Below are 22,619 nucleotides of genomic sequence, written 5' to 3'. Positions count from 1 at the left end.
TCACACAAAATGTCTTCCAGCAGAGACGATATAAGTACGGCAGCTTGCGCTCTAGTGGATGTGCCAGTAACAAGAAGGGCGTTAACGCCATTACGTCACCCCAGCTAAGAATTGCTTCAAACACAATATATATCGATATTTTGCCTCCTTTTTCCGCCGTTGTAAAACAGCTTTGGTCGTATGGATGAAGGAGTACAAGGATCTATTCGGTTGATCGAGTGTTAAAATCATATAAACGTTTAATCGTCGAGGCAAAGTCCACGGGCGGGTCACGTTCGTTGGCGGTTAGACGGCACTTCATTGGTTAGCCGTGCGACGTCACCAGTCGCTAACCTGGCTGAAAATCTGCCCGGGCTCTTTTAGCCAATCACGTTCCTTATTTGAGCGTCGGGCTTCCTCCGCCCCCTCTGACGTGACGAGCCTATATAAATGTGATTGCGTCACCAACCCGCCATTCCAGGCTTCGTCGTCAGGTACGTTGGTTCTTGAAACTGCGATCTCTGCTAGCAAATTCCCCTCCCCCGTCGTGTCCGTCTATCCCTACCAGCCGCCATTTCTTGTCCTCGTTGTTTGTTCAGACGCCATTATTTGTCGTGTCTTCTGTTTGCCATGTACTTAATATGCTTCTTTCTTTCCTCACAGGTCTTCACGAACATTCTGGGTTTCTACATCTCCACCATGACTATGGACCTTAGTTAAAGATTAATAACTAAAGAACCAGAAGCTTCCCCTCCCCCCTCCCATTTTTGTTGGATGAGTCTGAAGATCAAATTGCTCAAGGAAACCTCTTCATACAACTTCTATACAATTTTTCCCCTCCTCTCCCATATAATCTTGTGCCGCTTTTATTAAAAAAAAAAAGTTCTTCCACCGTAATCTAACCTAGGGCGGTTTAGTCTATAGAATAACGTTGGTAATAAACGCTAGTCACCGGTTTTTCTAGCTGAAAGATAACCTATATCCTCCAAAGCCTCGAATTCTATAGATTTTTCTTAATTTTTGAGCAATTCAAAGGAAATCTATTGGATTTTTTCCATCAGCGTGAATTGCTACGCCCTTTCTAACATGGCCACCACAGCTTTTTACATGTGGTCGTAAATGAGGCACATTGTCTACTTAAAGGATTCTCGTATACACCCCCCTCCCCTCCCCCATTACCTTTTTCCTTCTGTTTTTAGCCCAATACCTACGTACGACGCACAGGAGGAAAGTTTTGGATAGTAAGTGTTGCATTTTTGAACGACCTTGGAAAACCAGCTATATATTTTTTTTAAATCTATACCCCCACCCATCCGAAAACCTATATCCACTGCTTCATATAAGCCCTTGATGGGCTACAATGATATCCCAGTACTATGAATATCTATGGACTCTAGGAATATGGTATCACTATCTGAAAGGCACAGTCTGAATCATTGAGGCAAAGACTAAAGCTGCAGAGAATTTATTAACCCCCTCCTAATTTTTTTTTGCTTCTCGGCGCCATCACGTGTATCTGTAATTTTGGCATGCATCTTCAACGTTACTGCTCATAAGTCTCTTGATATGGTCCGTACATAGACGAGAAGATATATAGGACTAGATGGTCGGATACACAGGCGTTTATGAGCCGTAAATACTTTATCTATTTTTCTATCATGTAGAAAAATGAGCTCCCACACTAGAGATGATGTTGGGAGTGATGGTCATAAAGCTTCATCTCTGTGTGGGAGACAAGATTGTATCTTAATACAGAGGAGGAAGAAAGGGAAAAGTATTAAGCGTTTTCCAGGATGAGACCACCCCCGAAAGATCCATGAGCAATCTGTACATAAAGATTGCAGGGAGAGACGTTGCAGAAATGAACCCGAGGATGGTGAATGGCGAGATATTCCCGACCAGGCAGGAAGAGAAGTAGAGACGTAAATCAATGATATGGAAGGGTTAGGATAATGGACGATAAGCTACGACATCTACGGAGACTTTATATTTTATTCCCTCGCTCATTCGATTTTGCTGTTTTGGCTCGACATAACTTATTTTGACGTCCTTAAGGAATTAATATTTACACAGCAGTGGGGTCCAATTATGGTTTTCGGCTAGAGCAGCCGGGCAAAATTACCTAAGAGAATTGCATGCAATCTAGCAATAAAGATTGCCAACCCTACGAGAAGTAGTTCTGGGCTCGGGGGGGGCATCTGTGCAGCGTAGGATTATTAAAGTCATGACTGTGTCTTAGGCCGTGTGACCATAGGAATACATATCTATAGAGTTGTTGATCTATGTCATTAGTTTTATGTATATCCCTTTCTCCGAGACCTCTTAGACGTGCTTGGCATTTCATAATAACCGTTTACCTGCCACAACACACATTTCATCTTAGTTGGTTCTTTTTTATATGCATAGTTTTTTGTTTTTTTTTATGTTTGTAGAATAGGTGGCTGTTTGTTTGTTGTGGCAAAATTATAACTTTTTTTTTTTAAACATTTGATTTTTGATTTTTTTTTTTTAGCTTGCTGAATTTTTTATTGCATGGTGGTTTGTTTTTTGTTTTTTTTTTTGCCTTGTGCTAATCTCGAGCTTCAGATCATTTCTCCAAGATGGCTGCCGTGCTTGTTTCTAAGCTCTTGCTTGTCCCAACAGCAAAATGGCTCCTGTCCCTCCTTTGTTTTCAGCTTGGGCGGACGGTGGAGCTGCAGTGGGTTGGCCCTCAGATCAGCTCCTAGGAACGCCCTCGTTTCATCTACAAATGCCCTCTACTCGTCCAGACAGCTGAAAACGATGATAGAGGAGCAGAGGGGGGAAGAAAAGAGGCCAGACAGTAATAGTCATGGGTCTTCCGAGCACCGTCTTATACTGCGAGCTACTACTTTATCTTCCTGCAGATTAGCGCACTATGATAGATTATATAGATTTGTCCAATAATAGGTCGTTTGCCACAGACGTGTTTACGTACATATGTTTATACGGTTTAGCCATTTAGATTTTTCTTTAAGGTAATGGTGAACATACTGATCATATTTTGCTTTTTATATATTTTAGTTTTTTCTAAAGTAACACTGAACATACTGATCATATATTGCTTATATATTTATTTATTTTTTTAAACATTCTGCTCATTGACCTGTAGTTCCGTTTTTGATCCCTACTAATGAAATTGTATTCTGTTGTAGCAAATACTGAGCAACACAGCAGATTTTTGTTTGACATCCGAAATGTATTTTTACTAGATCTATACAAGTGAGCACGTTTTTATTTAATTTTTTTACACCTTGGCATTTCAGGTATGTCTTAAAATTTAGGTTTTACAATTTTGGGGGGGGTTTGGCAAGAGGGACAAGAAAATCAGCATATTTGTGGGTTGCATTTTTTATGCTTAGTCTCAGTGTATGAATCTCTATAGTCGTACAATATTTTTTTATTCTCCCGTAGAAACCATGCACAGATATGGCTGAGCATCCTTTACTAACTATCGGTCTAGATAATTAAAATCTAGATATTTAAAAATAATATTTATAGATCGATCTATATATATTCTTGATCTATCTCATATCTGTGTGTAAAGTAGTCTAGGTTGTTGCTCTCCCGACATAGGTTCTCCCCTTTTTGTGGAGAGAAGCCATGAACCATTTCGTATCCACTGCAGATTCTTCTGAATTGCACGGGACGAGGCCCCTTCGTACTTTAGATAATAAGATTTCAGTTCATTTATGAGCGTTTGACTTTTTTTCCCCAGATGATGATTTATGGTGCTCGACGATGGTCCTCATCTTCGAGACTTTTGTTTGCTTTTACGTTTCTACAGAATTATACTCATTTGAAATTGATTAATGTTATGCACGTCACTGATATTACTTATGCCAGTATTTGTGTCTCATATATTAAGTATGGAGCCTTTTAGCTCTGATGTGGCTAACCATCTTTCCAAAGAAGCCTTTTTTTATTTTTTACTTGTTACATTTTTTTGCCATAAAAGTTACCAGGAAACACGGGGTGAGTAACATGAAGCCAGCGTTTATACTTTTGGTGTTGTGGCGGCCGTGTGACTGCTTTTAGCACAGGGACAACTCTTACGGCTTTCATCATTGCGTGTAATGAATGGATTAGAGGATGGTCCTTCAGATGAGTCCAGCTCAAGTATTGGTAAGATAATACCCCTGGCGTGTCTGTGCGTATGTATGAATGTGCGTGTGTATGAATGTGCGTGTGTATGAATGTGCGTGTGTATGAATGTGCGTGTGTATGAATGTGCGTGTGTATGAATGTGCGTGTGTATGAATGTGCGTGTGTATGAATGTGCGCGTGTATGAATGTGCGCGTGTATGAATGTGCGCGTGTATGAATGTGCGCGTGTATGAATGTGCGCGTGTATGAATGTGCGCGTGTATGAATGTGCGCGTGTATGAATGTGCGCGTGTATGAATGTGCGCGTGTATGAATGTGCGCGCGTATGAATGTGCGCGCGTATGAATGTGCGCGCGTATGAATGTGCGCGCGTATGAATGTGCGTGCGTGCGTATGTATGTGCGTATGAATGTGCGTGCGTACGTATGAATGTGCGTGCGTACGTATGAATGCGTGCGTACGTATGAATGTGCGTGCGTATGTACGTATGAATGTGCGTGCGTATGTACGTATGAATGTGCGTGCGTATGTACGTATGAATGTGCGTGCGTATGAATGAATGTGCGTGCGTGCGTATGAATGAATGTGCGTGCGTATGAATGAATGTGTTTTTTAACGCTTGAAATACACCAACTTTTCCTTGATCAACTCGAAGTGCATGCTCATGAGGCCGACACATGCTGCACGCATGTTAAAGTCTCTAGCTAAAGGGGTTGTATGAAAATATAAAAAAAATAAACCGGTTTGCCCCCTCCCCCAGATACAGCGCCATGCCTGACCATGGGTTGTGTCTGATACTGCAGTTTAGCACTATTTGAGTAAATGGTTCTAACCTGCAATACCAGATGCAGCCAGTTGACGAGGGGCTTGGTTTCTAAGGAAAAAGAAAAGCAGACTTCTTTCTAATCTCATACAACCTCTAAGTACTTCAATGTATAGTACATGTTCGGCTGGCCAGTGTGCTGCTGCGTTAATTAGGCCCCATTCATATCACATTTTTAACCTACTTTTAACGTATACTGATGTATACGGTAAATGTAGGCTGTGACGCATGCCTAAGGGCCTATTCACATCCGCGTCGGGCTTCAGTTCATCGGTTCTGTTCGACCTTACCGTCGCAGGAACCGATAAACCGGAACCATAACTTCCGTTTGCATCACCATTGATTTCAATGGTAATGCTTCCGTTGCAGTTTTAGATCTGTGGAGTTTCAGGTTTTTTTTTTTTTTTGTAGAAACAATAGCATAGTCAACTACGCTATTGTTTACGTGAAAAAAAAAAAATGGAAACTTTACCAAACGGAAACCAACTCCAAGGGAAGCATTACCATTGAAATCAATGGTGATGCAAACAGAAGCTATGATTTCGGTTTATCGGATCCTCCGACATAAAGGTCGAATAGAAGCGATGAACAGAAGCCTGACGCGGATGTGAATAGGCCCGTACAGCGGCATCTGTCACCCGTTGGCTAATATGGCATCTGCTTAACACATACGTTATGACATGCTCTTGCCATATATGTTTAATCAATGCCTGTAACGTATACCTTACAGTGGCATCCGTGACCCATAGGCTTCTGTTTGACAAATGTATACCTCACGCTATACATTATTTTATGCTATCCCGTTCTACGGAGTAGCATATTCGATACCTTTAAAAAAAAAAAGGTATATAGAGGCCAAAAGGACACTCTTTTGACTTCAGTCGTGCTAATGGAACCCTATGGACACATTTAGCATGTACGTTAGGATCTTCACTGGTGTACACGCTAAACATAGGGCAAAAACGTGATGTGAACATATTTACTTGTTATAGGGGTATTACCAACTGAGACATGGCATATCCACAGTATATGCCAGAAAATCATAGATTCTATATATCTAGGATGGGGATCCCCCTAAACCCCATTTTGCGTTGTGTGACGGCTGCAATCTGCCAATTCCTGGTAGGGTCTAGTGTAGAGGGTGCTGCATGCGTGCTGTTCTATGGGAGTTATGGAAACAGCTGAGCAGCGTTTGCTCGGCTGTTTCTGTAACTTCCATTGAACAGAATGCAGCCCCCGCTCCACTAGTTCCCACCTGGAATCGGCAGCTTGCGGCTGCTACACCATGCGAAGGGGGGGGGGGAGTTGAGAGATCCACGTTCTCAATATAGGTGTGGGTCCCAGAGCTGGGGTCTATCAGACATTAATGGAATATCCACAGTATATGCCATAAATGTCTAAATTGGGAGTATCCCTTTAAGTAAAGTCATATGAGCTATGCACAAAGTGCTGACATGCATTTAAGTTACATTGTATAATTGGCAAACACAAAATAGTTACAAAGTGTGACATGTCCAGCAAGTTCCATCAGAAGGGAAGCTACTGTTACACCATATACTGTATGTAGTGTGTGCTGTGGATGGATGTCAGTGGGATTTCTAGTGTTGTGTGCTAAGCTCCGTCTCTGCAGGGAACTAATCTAGGAACAACCGGTCCCTCAGTGATGAAGGAAGAAACTTCTCCTTTATAAAGTCTCTATGGCGCCCCCTACCAGACGACCGTGGAAAAACAAAATGATTAGTGTCTGACAACATGTTACACAAGGACTGAAATACTCTGTTAACTGAAGTGCCTGAGCCCGGATCTTTGCCGTCAAGCACTTTCTCAAGTCATCCTGCAGGAAGAGTCTTGTGCCTAGACTTTCAGTGTTAACAATATAGATCATTTTTTTAATTTATTTTTTCTGAGTATTGTACACTCGACGTCTAACTTGTTTCATTCGTCTGACGTTCCTAGTAAGGATATAAGCAATTTTTTTTTCCCCCGTCTCAACCACCATAATTGTCGAAACCCAGCATAACACTGACCCATGTTCTCTGCAGCTTTATCGACCACTTGCCTCAATGCTGAACTGTGCCCCATTTCCAGAGTCCAAAATGATATTTGTAGCCGATCTAAACTGACCATTACAAGAGAATAATATACTGTAAACTGTCATTCAAATCTGTAATTGGACTTTTTGCCCAAAATAACTTTCAATGAGATCCTTTGGCATATTCCTAAACTTCAGGGGTAGTTCACATGTCCGCTCCATACTCTATGCATGTTGTTTTTTCCAAAAATGGGACTGGCTAAAACATTTGTACATGAGCATAGCGCCTGCTGGTATCTTATCACATTTTTGGTTAAAATAAAAAACACGATGAACAAGCCCTGGGTAGGAAGTACGCAACTGATATCTTGAAAGTTTGTTTGTAAATGTTCTCAGGCCAGTACAAAAAACGTTTCTCCGCCTGACGCCAGTTCTAAACCTGTAACTGCTCACATTCATTATAAGGATTAAGATGAGAGATATATATTATTCCTGTATCTACAATGTCTTATTGACTGCATGCTCATCAACTTGTAAGATATATCAATTTCTAATGAACACTAGAGCCTATAGATCAGACTAGCTAGTGATGTAATTATGAGCCACTTACTATAACATCACACGCATTAATGTGGCAGATTGTAAGGAAATGCGAATAACACTCACTGACTAGCGTGAAACTATTAGCAATTTACAAAAAAAGTGGAGTGTGGCTGAACTAGTGTCATATGTCAAGAATCTATAGGTAAGGCTCGATTCACACCATGTTTGTGGTGTACTGTTGGCATATACACTGACATGCCGGAGGCCTTAATGGGCAAACATGCCTAAAGGGTGTCCTATTGGCATACATTTGGCCCTGATCTATACGCACACCTCTCCAAGTGTATTGAAAAGCATAGCTGACTGCGGTTTTTTCAGTACAACTGTCTATAGCATGTTGCATACGTATGTTTTAACATTGGCGGCTACTTCCGAATGTAAACCCCACATGCGATGTGAATCTAGCCTTAACCCCACGCTACTGCCAGCCTAACATTCTGCGAGATTAGTACTGGAAGGCTGACGCTTCTCATGTTACCCTATATAGTCAACAAGTGTAGTTATTTATAACCTGTATGTCTCCTAATATAGGTCTATATCCCTATGGCCTAATGACAATACTATAAGTGTTGGTGTTCTGGCCGGCATAAGTCATGTACCAGAATCGGGGTATAGCTGTATGTGCGCTTCTGAATTGAACCTAACAGCAAAATATATGTCCCCATATTTTTGAATATTCTCCAATAACCCCATGTTTTTAGGCTCGTGCACTCTGCCATATTACTGCTCCGTCATGTGCTGTATGTTTACTGCCATGGACAGAATCTAATCCCATCCCTGGGTCTAAATGTACAGCACATGCTTGGAGCTGAAATATGACCGCGTGCATGAACCATTAAACATTGGCGAGTCTCTTATATATGGTACTTTAGCCTCAGAGCTGGTAAGCCGTTACCTTGGTGTAGGTGTAGGTGTCTTCTAATGGCGCAGACTGCACCACTAACATTAGGACAGCCTTTAACGATTTCCTTCCAGGAGTGCAATTATTAACCCATGTAGGGCTCAAGCTTGGTTCATACATAGGAACCCGCTCTCCCTTGCATTAATTCCATAAAATATCTGAAGTGCCCTTTTAATCCCCATTCTTTGTTTCATATGCTACTTTTGGGAACCTTCTTTTCTACTATAAATCAAAAATTGTTTAATTTGAAAAAACTAAAACCCAAACCAGACATTTCCCTTTCAGCCTTTTTGTCTTGATTCCTCTGGGATCTGGTTTAATTTTGGTGAAAAAGAAGGTAGAACAGATCTCTTACAACACAAGTGTGACTAGAATAATTTAATCGTGTATTATTCACAACCTGCTCTAAGCCAACTTGTAAATTAATTCCCCCTCTTTTATTTTCTTAGCCATTAACAATATGGGGTCCGGACCGATAGACCCCCTTGAGCTCTTGAAGGGGATAGACTTTCTCATTGGTCAAGGAGGAGAAGCGAAAGCTGTTGATGCAATGGCCAAAATTTACAAGTAGGTGTATCTAGATGTTCATTTCTTTATATGGAATTTTAGTTTTCCTTTGGTCTCTAAGGGTCCCAATTGTTTCCCTCAGCTTAATGAAAGATTCTAAAAAGTTGGTGAGCCGGTGTATCTACCTTAACATTATCCTTCAGACGCAAGCCCCTGAAGTTCTATCAAAGTAAGTGACATAAGACTATATATTTTAGTTTTTCTTATTATTATAGTAATTGTTTTATATATAAAGTAAACTGCAATTGCACAATAATTCACAAAATATAAAGATCTCTAAAATAAGTGATCAAAGGTGAATTTTCCAGTCGAGGTACACTTCTCACCGCTCTTCATTTTTATAAATAACATTAGGAGTATACAAATAATTAGATGGTATAATAGTTCTCGTGACCTCATGGTAATAATGCCTCATTAATGTAGAAGGGATAGCTGTGTATGGCAAGGTAAAGGTTCCTTTAAAAAAAAAAAAAATAAATAGACATTTTTAACAAGAACAGTTCTAGCGGATAGACGAATGGTCGACCTTGAAATTAAACCTTTTGTTTGATGTTTGGCTTTCAGGTTTATTCGTGTTGGTGGATACAAGCTGCTAAATAATTGGTTGACTTACGCCCGCACCAATAACAACAGCCCACTGCTCCACCAGATTCTTCTTACACTGCAGCACTTACCTCTGACCGTGGACCACCTGAAGCTGGTAAGAAAACCGAATTCAAGCACATTACGGCTGTTTTGTACAGAACCATGATGGCGCTTCCCTCGAGGTGCATGAGCCCTCTACTGTACCTTGTATGCCCCTGATCACCTACAGAGTTTTTTTTTTCATACAGATCCATGAGTCCTGTCACGCTCCATCGGACTGTAGCTATGGAGGTATATATCTCCATACACATCTGATGGAGCCTGTACAGCTACGTACTAAAAAGTAAATTGTTTTAGGCTCCATTTAATCCCACTTTTATATTAATAGTTAAATTGGTATTATTATTTTCTTTTGCCATTAGCCATAGGAAGAGTCCAATGCATGACTTGGTGAAAAATTAAGATTTCCTGTGGTTTCATTGAGAATCTTTCAGCAGACTACAGATTTTAACACCTGGCAGCAAGTGATCAATTCCCCTACAGCGCCACCACAGGGGAAATGAAGCATTAGACAATAAATCAATGGGCTGTCTATGTAATGCATGGCTGTGCCGGGTCCTCCAGAGTTGAAGACACTTTGCAGCCACTCCATTCTCTGCTGTGGCTATTAGATAAGGGTCCTGAACAGGGACCTCCCCCACTATTATCACAGAATTGTCTTCTAGCATATATGAAAATGTTTTTGTTTTTTTCAACCAGACAACCGCTTTAGGGTGGGATTTTCCTTTAGGGAACTCCCGATATGTTTAGAAAAGTAGGTTCTAGTATTTGAGCACTGTCCAAATTCTGTAGAGATTTTTGTATTCTCTAACATTTCTCCTGTTTTTGTCTCCACAGAACAACACCGCAAAATTAGTCAAGCAGCTCAGCAAAACTAGTGAGGATGAAGGTAAGATATGATGTGAATGTACTTCTGGACTGCAGCCTCAGTTTGCTGCATCCTATTGCATTGAAAGACTAAAAAACTAAATTGGTTTCTTCTTCTAATTTACTCTCAGAGGTTCGAAAGTTAGCGGGGGTTTTGGTGAATGACTGGATGAATGTTATCCGAACTCAGAGCAACCTCCTGCCTCCAGGTAAGATGAAATCGCTTTCTGCCATGAAAAAGCCTTTGTCGTTATTGTCTTTATAGTTCACTACCTGAGTGTTTCGTCTCTCCTCACCTACGTTTTCTTGTGTTTTTACACTAATAGAAAAGGAAAAAAAGAAAAAGAAAGAAGAAGCAAAAGTGCGATCACCTATTGCTGATAAGATTGCAGAGACAAAAATTGAGTCTCGAGTTGAGGATCCAGGTGATAAGAAGAAAGAGAAGCCAAAGATCCAGCGCACTACAGCCCCAAGTCATGCGAAATTCAGATCCACTGGTGAGTGACATCCCTATGAACATTTCCTTTGTTTCTCTCAAATTAATATGTTTGTTTGACGGTTTACCTATTTTCATCTGGCAGGTCTTGAAGTTGAAGCTCCATCTCCTGCACCCAGCAAGAAACCAACAATTGTTCCTGTTATATCTGACAAATACTTGAAGCCAGTCCCAGTAAAGAGGCAGGGGTAAGCAAAAAGGTTTGATTGTTTTCGATGATTGATTTTCTGCCTGTACAGAGGAAGTGGCCGCTGGAAATGTTAATACATTTTTTTTAAATCACTGAGGCCTGTGGCACAAACTTGTATCTAACAAAACAATCGGTTTCACCAGACGTGCACGCTCTTGCCAAGGATTGTATAATAAAGTGCTGCTGAGATACATCCTGGACTATTCAATCTTTTTAGTCTTCTGACTTTGTAAGGCAGCGTGTGTGTTGACTGTAGCATTAACTCACGCATGTATTTTCCCACCAGACCTGTACCCTCCGCCACCGATGCTGCTCCTGCTGAGAAAAAGTACAAACCTCTCAATATTACGCCAAATACTACCAAAGAAATCAAAGTCAAGATCATTCCTCCTCAGCGTATGTATCTAGCCTAATAGATGTTTCCATATTGACTGCGTTCTTCATGCTAATCTGTTTTCCACCCTAATGGTTGTGGTGACTTCCCTTGTCCCATTTCATAGCTGTGTCCTTTCTAGCAGTAATTTTGTCCTTTCCTCTGTGTCATACCCTCAAATAATCAATTTCATGACTTTCTCCAGCCATGGAGAGTTTAGGTTTTCTGGATGCTCTGAATTCTGCCCCCATTCCTGGAATAAAGATCAAAAAGAAGAAAAAAGCAGTTTCTCCGACCAGCAATAAGGTTAGTTCCGGTGCAGTTTGTGCCCAGTTTCTAGATAACGTTGTTACTTCCTTATCTGTATCTATAATTGTACCTTTTGTACTTGCAGTCCAGTCCATTTGATAGCAAGCCTCAAGGAGATGCAACCAATGTGAGCAAGCCATCTTCTCCTGATCCAGAGCCACCAGCTGAGGGGATGGAAGTGGAGAGACCTGGGACTCCAGTTCCTTCTGTAGAACTTCCAGAGCCCATGGAAAGTAAGGCCTTGTCCTGCTGATTTTCTCGTTCTGTTTCTTATGGTTTCCTGATTTCATGCAATGTAACTTTATCTTGTATATCTACTTTTTTTTTTTTTTGTAGTCTCTACTCCTGCACCGGCCCCAACAGAAGTCAAACCTAATGAACCAGAAGTCCCTGAATTGACGAAGAAGGGAAAAAAGAGGAAAACTGTCACCTGGCAGGATGAGACTCGCCTACGGGAGTACTTCTACTTTGAGCTGGATGAAACCGAGAGAGGTATGCGATAACAAATAATTACTGTACTTACTATTAAACCTTATAGTTGTGTATAGACCTGCCTGGTCCACAATATATTCACTTTATTTCTATTATCTTTCTTTTACAGTTAATGTTAATAAGATCAAGGACTTTGGTGAAGCTGCCAAACGAGAAATGCTGATGGACCGGCGTGCTTTCCAAAATGCCCGACGGCTTAGCCACGATACTATGGAAGAAGTCACACCCTGGGTACTACCGAGACCCCTGTTGATTATAGGAACCCTTGTACAAGCTGGTAGCAACAGCACTGAGAGGCAAACCCAAGCTGAGCGAGAGATGGGTATTCTGCAGGAGATCTTTTTATCCAAAGAGAGGTATACACATTTTCAACTGTATTTGTTTTTTTTGTCATTAAAATGTTAGTATTTCCCAGGAAAACAAGGCAGTGGAAATAACCATATTCTGTGGAAATTGGAAATATAATTTTTTTTCTTACCCACTACAGTGTTCCTGACACGCCACATGAGCCAGACCCAGAGCCTTATGAACCATCACCTCCAAAACTCATACCACTGGATGAGGTAAGTTCTAAACCGTTTTCCACCACCAGTTCTCACTATACAGATCTCTTATATTTCCCTTTCTTGGCTGGCTTAAAGGGGTTTTCCCATCAGGGACATTTATGGCATATCCACAGGATATGCCACAAATGTGGGACCTTCGCCAGTCTCTAGAACGGGGCCCCCTAAACCCTGTTCTACCGCTCTGTGCTCCGGCTGACGCATGTGATTCCCGACCATGAAAAATAAAGTGATCGGGAATCTCACGCGTCAGCCGGAGCACAGATTGGTAGAATGGGGTTTATGGGGCCCCGTTCTAGAGGTAGGCGCGGGTCCCAGAGGTGGGACTTGCATCTATCTGATATTTATGGCATATCCTGTGGATATGTCATGTCCCTGATGGCAAAAACCCTTGAATAGCTGAAGCTAGACTCCAGGTCCCCAATGTATTGTCAGTTATGGACCAGCAATACCCATCTCTTCATGAGGGTTTCTGCTGGAGCTGGTGCTTTTGACTTGTGATCCATAATTAGTGTTTTCATTCAGTGCAACTATTTATTTTTATTTATTTTTTTCCTCAACCATTTTCATCGTACTCGCACGGTTGCATACCTGTTTACATTAACCAACGTTAATTCTTCCATAGGATTGTGCCGTTGATGATGAGTCCTATATTGAGCCTATGGATCAGAGTGGAGCTTCTCAATCCCCAGATTTGTCTGGCGGTGCTAAATTGCCTCCTGTTCTGGCTAACCTAATGGGCAGCATGGGAAATACAAAGGCCCAAACTAGTCCCTTGCCAGACGCGATGCAGGAGATCCTGACGTCCATAATAGTAAGCGAAAATAATGCACATGAGATCTTTATATAGGATGGCTGTTCAGGACCGCAGTTGGGACGGTTTCTGCTAATGATTTGCAGTGCTCTAGTTTATTTTTGAATGACATTTTTTCGTGTTTTATTAGACTGCTCAGGGTAATGCAAACACCGAAGATTTGATGAAACAGCCAGATTTTTCCGACAAAATAAAACTACTGCTTGGATCGTTACAAAGTCAGACGCTAAATCCAAACCAGACACCACCAGGACCACGTAAGTGCCAGCGAGTTGCATTCCATGAATAAATGTCTACCCTCTTCCATACAGAAGTGTCATTTTACATCTTTGTCTTGTACGTCTACACTTAAAGGGGGTTGTGCTTTGTTAAAAAAACAAAAACATGGCGACTTTTGTCCGATTTGTGTCTGGTATTGTTTCTCAGCTCCATCGAAGTAAATGGAGTTGATCTTCAAACCACACACAACTTGTGGACAGGTGTGGCGCGGTTTCCGGAAGACCGCAGCCATGTGATTCTAACCTTGTACATCCCCCTTCTTAATAGACAGTTTTGAGATTTTTTTAAGATTTTAAAAGATTATTTGTGCCGCTCTTTGCATAAATGTTAAATAGGGGTAAAGAAAACCGGTTATCGTAAAGACATTGCTGAAAAGCACAGAATGGTTACAAAAAGGGGAAAGCAGGCTGATTTAAATTTTAATAGGTAGATATAATTATTTTAATCTAATTTTTGCACTTGGACTGGGCTATTGAATAGTTTTCAGAATTATGGGGACATCTTGTGCCTTGACACCATCTAGACTATTTAAAGAGGACTCCTGGCATGTCTCTTAGTAGAGGACTCCTGGCATGTCTCTTAGTAGAGGACTCCTGGCATGTCTCTTAGTAGAGGACTCCTGGCATGTCTCTTAGTAGAGGACTCCTGGCATGTCTCTTAGTAGAGGACTCCTGGCATGTCTCTTAGTAGAGGACTCCTGGCATGTCTCTTAGTAGAGGACTCCTGGCATGTCTCTTAGTAGAGGACTCCTGGCATGTCTCTTGTATTCCCCATGAAATAATTCTAATAACGGTGTTGTGTAGTTCCTCTGTTATTCCACCTAGAAATGCATGAATAAATTGACAACTGGCTTTTACAATTCCCCGTGTCAGAGGCGTCTCACTACAGTCTCACTCACCGGCCGGATTCACACGAGCGTTGTGCATCTCGGACGTGAAAAACGTTGCGCTGCGGGACGCGATGTCTCGCATCCCCCTTAGATGAGTCTATGGAGGGATGCGTGAAAAAATAGGACACGTCCTATTTTCTCACGGACCCTTCACACGGTCCGTTGTTTCAACGGCCGTCTCACGGACGTTTAACACGCTCGTGTAGATAAGGCCTCAGACTGATTGGACGTTGTCAATCTGTGTAGTACCACACCCCCGACGGTAACCCATGGCTGTCGATATATTTATACGTTTTCAGGAGGAATAACAGATGAACTGTTGAGTCCTAAGAAAAGATGCTCCAGAATTGTTATTTCATGGAAAATACAATTATATACAAAGACAGACCTGTCCGGAGAGGTGACTGGTCCTCTTTGAATCCAGTAGTCTGATACCATCCACGGAACTAGGAGGATGTCACATTTTGCTGTATAAACATTAGTAACTTATTTGCTATTGCAAAGACTAATAATCTGTTCTTTCCATTTTTAAAGCTATGCCAGGAATGCCAGGACCTTTGCCACCCAACAATGGCTTCCCACCACCAGGACTAAAAAATCCACCGCATCCACCACCACCTCAGCCCTTTCCACCACCTGGGCCTGGTGGACCATACCACGGTATGTTTTGGGTTATTGTTTTTGTTTTTTTTTTCTTGTCCGTTACGTTGAGCTTTCTTTTAAAATTATATATTGACAACAGCTGAAGATATGTGAAATATCAGAACCTGTCTGGAACCGCCGCAGTTTCCTTTCCAAGCGTCACAAATTCAGCTTCTCAGCGATAGAGCCCTAATTAAAGGGAATGTGTGGCTAGAAATTTTTTTTTTTTTTAGTTAAACAGTTAGTGTATACATGATTAGACATTGTTATAATTTTTTTACATTTTTCCACAAGTCAGGAAATATTATAAATTAGATTCTAATTTATAACATTTCCCTGTGCTGGTCACTAGAGGGAGCAATTCCCAAAATTGCAGCATTGGCATGTGGTAAAGCAACCTCATTGCTTTATGCTGCAAAATTGGAGAAGACACACTCGCTCTAGTGAGCTCACAGAATCCCCCCTCCCTTATCCTGGCTAGTGCCAGGAGAAAGGAGGGGGTTGAATTTTTTGAGTGAATACACAGTGTAGTAGGCTTATATACAGTGGTTATAACACAAAACATACATAACCATGACTTACCTGCTCCTGCCGCCGACGCCTCTCCCTCCGGTCCGTCTTCTCCCTCCGCTTGCTTCTGGACACATGCTCGGAAGCCGCAACCGGAAGTAGTCATCTTACTGTCCGGCCGCGGCTTCCACTCCACAAGAAAATGGCGCCGGATGTTGCTCGGCCGAAGACCTTCCATTTGGACTGTGTGGCATGCGCCGTTCCCACATAGACGGCGTACACTATAGTGAATGGAACGGCTCCCGTTCGCATTCACTATGGGGCTGTATGTGCCGTATTCCATGTCTGTATGTGTCGTTAATCGACACATACAGAGATGAAAAATAAATGGCAGCCCCCATAGAGAAGTAAAAAGTTTGAAGAAAAAAAAAAAGTAAAACACAAACACACAAATAAAGAAACTTTTTTTTTTAATAAAACACTAAAAGCAAATGTATCTAAAAAAAAATTTTTTCGCGACACCCTTCCTTTAAAGATCGACATAGTGATTGGAACCGTTCTCAATGATTTGTCTTTGACTAAAAATATAATTGTTTTATAGGACCACACGGACCCCCTGGTGGTCCACGAATGATTGGACCCCCTCCTCCCCGTGACGGTTACTGGGAACCCCCACCTAATGACCTGAGAGGCGAGCATCATGAAAACATGGGAGGAAGAGGTAGAATGAGGGTAGATCGAGGACCTCCTCCTCCTCCCCCTCCCCCTCCATTCCACCGAAATAGAGGTGGCAGAGGAGGTGAGCCAGGATACAGAGGAAGAGGCGGAAGAGGAGGTGAAAGGGGCCCTCCTGGTAGAGGAAGAGATGGACCTCATGGAATGGAACATAGAGGTTATGGTGGCGAGCACCGAGGGCATGGTGGCGAGCACCGAGGGCACGGTGGCGAGCACCGAGGGCACGGTGGCGAGCACAGAGGGCACGGTGGCGAGCACAGAGGGCACGGTGGCGAGCACAGAGGGCATGGACATGGAGGAGGTAAGACCAGCAACTCAAATGATTTCTTCGTTTTTTCATTTCTTTACACTTACTATATTGTGTAATATTTCGGTCCCATTATAAATCCATTTTCTTTTTGTTTTCAGATATGTCTCTTCGACCTGTCTGCCGGCACTTCATGATCAAAGGAAATTGCCGATATGAAAATGGCTGTGCCTTCTACCATCCAGGCATCAACGGCCCCCCTCTATAGTACCCCTCCAAAGACTGTTTTAATCAGTGTTTTCTGGCAGAAAGCGAACAATTGACTTGAAAATTCTTGTTGGATTTTCTTTTTTATTATGGCTTCTGTGAGGCCCCAAAACTCTCCCTCACTTTGATTTATTCTGAGGAAAGAGCAGAGAATTCCACCTGCCTCACATTACCTTTGACTCTACTTGAATAACATTAAAATACAAAAAGCAAAGCGCCTAATACCAAGCACAGGGTGATCTTGGAATTCTTATCTATTCCGTTGACCATAGACTATAAAGGATGGAAATGTCCAATGTTGGGGTGGGGGGGGGGGTGTATTGGAACCCGAAAATAACTCTGCATAAGGAAAGAAAGCGAATGTGGTTTAAGGAGAAATGACTGCTCCGATTTGTGTCATTTTTTTATTTTTTTCCTCCTCCGTTCCCCACTGCTCACTTGCACCTTTTACGATTCCCCCGGCTACTTTTGTCACTGGAAATTTTTACACTTTCTACAGAAATCTTCTTTCCCTGTGTAAACACTAAACAGTATAATGTGACTCTTCATCGACCATCTAAGAACAACGAGTATTACACTGACTAATCCCCTACACTAATGTGGAAAGACTCCAAAAAACTTGCATTGTTATGGACTCCTTTACCGGCATTGGAAACCACAGATTTTTTTTTTTTTTTAAATATATATAATGTCAATTGATGCTGAGCATCTGTACAATGTATATAGTGAAAATGCTGCTCTGTTTAATGTACAGGGTATCTATATACAGATAATGCTGAGTATTTATACTATTGCGGCCGACACGTGAGGAGCTCATCGTTGTCCATCGGTATACAATGAGAATTTTGCTGTTTCGATACCACTTCAATACGGTCTTTGTCATTCACCCCCTGTATTTAAATACAGTATTAACAGGGCAGGCTCTGACCTTTGTACCCATCAACATCACAGGATGGGAGGGGGCTCTGAGTCCTATCCTGTAAACCTTGTTTTCTGTGAAAACTGTCCAAGAATATATTGTATTTCTTTTAATTGTTACTTTTTATGGGCCCCTAGAGGGAGCCCTGACTCCATGTTTTTTTTGTTTTTTGTTTTTCTTTTTTTTTTGTATACTTTGTAAATGATAAATAAACCCAATGAGAAGGTGGATTGAACAGTATTGTGACAGATTTCACTTATTTAACTTAGATTTAAAGGGTAACTAAACTTTTTTTTTTTAAAAACTTTTGACATGTCATAGTACGTTTTTGATGGGGGGGGGTGTCTGAGCACTTAGACCCACACCGATTGCTGAAACAAACCGGCACAGCGCTTCTGATGCTTCCTTTTAGCGATCGCTAGGGGTCTCAGTGCTTGGGCCCCCACCGATTAAAACTTCTGACATGACACACTAACGTCAAGGTATTTTTAAAAGGTTAGTTACATGTTTAAAAAGTAAAAAATGTATTGATACATTTTTCTTTTTTTTAAGTCTCCGAATCACAACTATAAAATCTGCCAACTGGAGTAAAATACCGCAGTCGTCAAAGGGCTTGAAGGACTTCACATCGATGAAGTCTGATCGCGAAGCACCACTGATTTCCACATGTTATCGTCTCCTCACATGTATCGATAACATATCAGATCTGCGTCTCTCCTTTAGAGAGGACCCGTCTGCCCTTCTGATATGTCTGTTTATTAAATACTGGCATCACCCCTGAAATAACAATTCTGGAATGTCCTATGCTGCGTTGTGATGTTCCTCTGTTAGTCCTCCTGGAAATGTATGAATAAATTGACAACTGCCATTACCATGTCCTCACATTCTAATGCTTTGCTATGAGTTTGTGTGTCACATTGGGTAAGGATATACTCTATTGATAAGGGGAATGGTAACAACCAGTTTACAATTTATTCATACATTTCCAGGAGGAATAACACATTGTGATGAGAGCTGACAGGACCATTGGTCTCATAAATAAAAAAAACATTCCGGCTAGGGCTACACAGAGACTTTGGCCGTGAGACCTGTTGTGCGTCCAAAGATTTCTGTTTGCCCCCCCCTGCCTGCATTGCTTGTAAATGTTGTGGTGACCCGACCGCTGCAATCCTGCTGAATTTCTTGTGACTGTTGAGACCTGATCATGCCGACCCGCATGTCTCACTGGGGCGACACTGGTCCCTGCGTGCATTGCACGTAATTAAAGTCAAAGTCGCTGTGTAGTCTTAGCCTAGTGTTCTGTTCACAGCTGCATTACTTCCAATCATAACAGAAGCCATAGCGGTGTACAGGACCAATCAGTCAAGGGGGGGGGGAACATAAATGTGAACATAGCCCAACCCTAACACTATTCCTGTACCCTAAGCTATGTATGTCATGTATCAATATTCATTACAGAATCATCAACACTCGTTCTAAATATTTTTTTTCGAGTTTAAAGAGGCTCTGTCACCAGATTTTGCAACCCCTATCTGCTATTGCAGCAGATAGGCGCTGCAATGTAGATTACAGTAACGTTTTTATTTTTTAAAAACGAGCATTTTTGGCCAAGTTATGACCATTTTTGTATTTATGCAAATGAGGCTTGCAAAAGTCCAAGTGGGCGTGTATTATGTGCATACATCGGGGCGTTTTTAATACTTTCACTAGCTGGGCGCTCTGATGAGAAGTAACATCCTCTTCTCTTCAGAACGCCCAGCTTCTGACAGTGCAGATCTGTGACGTCACTCACAGGTCCTGCATCGTGTCGGCCACATCGGCACCAGAGGCTACAGTTGATTCTGCAGCAGCATCAGCGTTTGCAGGTAAGATCGACTTACCTGCAAACGCTGATACTGCTGCAGAATCAACTGTAGCCTCTGGTGCCGACACGATGCAGGACCTGTGAGTGACGTCACAGTGCTGCACTGTCAGAAGCTGGGCGTTCTGAAGAGAAGAGGATGTTACTTCTCTTCAGAGCGCCCAGCTAGTGAAAGTATTAAAAACGCCCCGGTGTACGCACATAATACACGCCCACTTGGACTTTTACTTTTAAACACACCCACTTGGACTTTTGCAAGCCTCATTTGCATAATTACAAAAATGGTCATAACTTGGCCAAAAATGCTCGTTTTTTAAAAATAAAAACGTTACTGTAATCTACATTGCAGCGCCGATCTGCTGCAATAGCAGATAGGAGTTGCAAAATCTGGTGACAGAGCCTCTTTAACATAAGCATTAATTACGCTCCCTGTGCCGTCTTCTACCCCTGGCTGACTAATCTAAGGCCATGATCACACACACGCAGATTTGATGCAGCTTTTGGCTCTGTTTTCTTGTTGTTTTTTTTAGCCAAAGATAAAAGGGGATTCAAAAGGAAGGAAATGTATAAAGAAAAGACTTCTGTATCCCCTCTTGTGTTGTGTCTGGTTGTGTGTTTAGAAAAAAAAAAAAAAAAAAAAAAAACCTGCATCAGAACTGCATGTGTGTGATTTTGGACTAATGAAGGTTAGCGGAGTTCAGCTTAGTTGATTACTATTATTCCTATCAAGACAAAGATTTGAGTCGCTGCACCCCCTCTATGACCCAGAAGAGAGCGCTCATGAGTGCCCAGACCCAGTGGTAATACCGGATTTCCCCCGACTTCATTTTTAGGTTGCATTTACATGAGATTTTTTTCAGCTGCGCGTTAAAAGCACCATAAAAAATCACCTGTAAAAGTCGCACTGGTCGGGCGTGTTCACACGTAACAGAATTGCTGCAGAAAATGGTGCGTGTTTTACTGCGTTTTTTTCAATGCTGAAAAACAACAATTCTGTCCACTTTCCGCAGCAGGAATTGACAAACTGCGGTCCAAAAAATACGCACCGCAGGTGAATTTATGGTCGGAATTTTTATGCAGCACGTGGATGAGATTGGTTAAATCTCATCCACTTTGCTGCTATAGTATTTATTTTCCGTATGCAATTCTGGATGGAAAATACGCAGCAATTCCGCTACATGTGGATAAGCACGTATAAAACACAAAAAAATAAAAAAATGTATACATTTTTTTTTTTTTTTTTTTTTGACTGCGTTCGCCAAAAACTTCTATTGTCAACGCACTCTCAGGTCTCATTCACAAAAAACTTATTTCTCGTTGCTGTGCTGGCCATTTTAATAGCAAACCGCACACTGACCCAAACAGGTCGATGGGCCTATTTACACCTCCGTTTTTCTTCTCGTTGCGAGAAACTCACAACATGCGTTATTTTGGTCTGTTTTGGCATGACATCCGTGCGCTCTCCATTCTTCAATGATCAGTTACTAAAGAAAAGTGAAACCAGCAAGTGCTTAAAGAGGAGAAAAACGGAAACCACACTGACGCAACACAGACCCGCTCGTGTCAATGAGGTCGTAGGCTGGAATCACACGTGCAGTTTTGAATGCTGTTTTTTCCGCCAAACACAAAAGTGGATACAAAGAGAGAAGTATCAGTCTTTCCTTTAGGCCCTGTTCACATGGAGTGCAGATTTCGACCTGCCTGCATTCTCATTGCTGCGTTTTTCAGCCGCGGCCATTGAGCACCGCGGGCAACGCTTTCTCTGCCTCCCATTAATGTCAATGGGAGGTCAGAGACGGAAATGCCCGAAGAAAGGGCATCATGTTTCTTTTCCCTCTAGTGGGAAAAAAAAAAGCCTCCACCTCCCATTGAAATCAATGGGAGGCGATTTTGGCCATTTTTTGCCGCGGTTTCTGTGGCTACATTTTTTTGTGTGAACAGGGCCTTAGGCCTCATGTCCACTTCAGTAAAATGTTTCAGTGTGCGATCCGTTTTTTTAACGGATAGCCCACTGACCCATTGATTTCTATGGGGCCATGCACACTTCTGTTATTTTAACAGATTCGTGTGTCCGTTCCGCAAAAAAATAGAACAGGTCCTACTCCTGTCCGTTTCTCGAGGATCAGTCTCCGCCTTTCTATTCATTTGGTCCGCTCGATCACGGATCAGTGATTTGCGGCCATACAAATAGCCACAGATGTGTGCTTGAGGCCTCATGCACGCTTCCATTGGCCGTCGTACGGCTTTTAATTACGGATCCGTGAAACACGGGCCAAATCAATGAAAAAACAGACTGTTCCGTCAAAAAACGCACAGGAGTAGGACCTGTCCTATTTTTGACGGAACTGCCACACGCACTGTGTGAACAAGGGCTAGGTTTTTGCCATGTAGTGAAATGTGGGACATGCACCTGGACTGGAGCTGTGTACACCTGGCTTGATCTCTATGGACAGTACAATAAAACAGCCGTAATGTCCTTCTTCAGCTGCAA

The 22,619-nt window shown here is 42.0% G+C and overlaps 1 protein-coding gene across 1 annotated transcript; it reads left to right on the top strand.

Annotated features, from left to right (window-relative positions):
- Positions 1-65: 65 nt before the first annotated feature.
- PPP1R10 (protein phosphatase 1 regulatory subunit 10) lies at positions 66-18,502 on the top strand. Its single transcript, XM_075836384.1, has 20 exons — positions 66-473; positions 643-1,220; positions 8,913-9,030; positions 9,113-9,199; positions 9,595-9,730; positions 10,513-10,564; positions 10,674-10,751; positions 10,869-11,039; positions 11,124-11,226; positions 11,515-11,624; positions 11,807-11,907; positions 11,996-12,143; positions 12,247-12,402; positions 12,512-12,758; positions 12,890-12,965; positions 13,591-13,779; positions 13,910-14,036; positions 15,482-15,607; positions 16,701-17,135; positions 17,243-18,502. Exons 3-20 carry the CDS (start codon positions 8,924-8,926, stop codon positions 17,347-17,349), a joined length of 2,556 nt encoding a protein of 851 aa, XP_075692499.1. The 5' UTR covers positions 66-473; positions 643-1,220; positions 8,913-8,923; the 3' UTR covers positions 17,350-18,502.
- The last annotated feature ends 4,117 nt before the right edge of the window (positions 18,503-22,619 follow it).

This window comes from Rhinoderma darwinii, chromosome 8 (assembly GCF_050947455.1).
Source record: "Rhinoderma darwinii isolate aRhiDar2 chromosome 8, aRhiDar2.hap1, whole genome shotgun sequence".
NCBI lineage: Eukaryota > Metazoa > Chordata > Amphibia > Anura > Rhinodermatidae > Rhinoderma > Rhinoderma darwinii.
The sequence above is the reverse complement of the archived record's forward strand: the minus strand, read 5'-3'. Positions and strand labels throughout refer to the sequence as shown.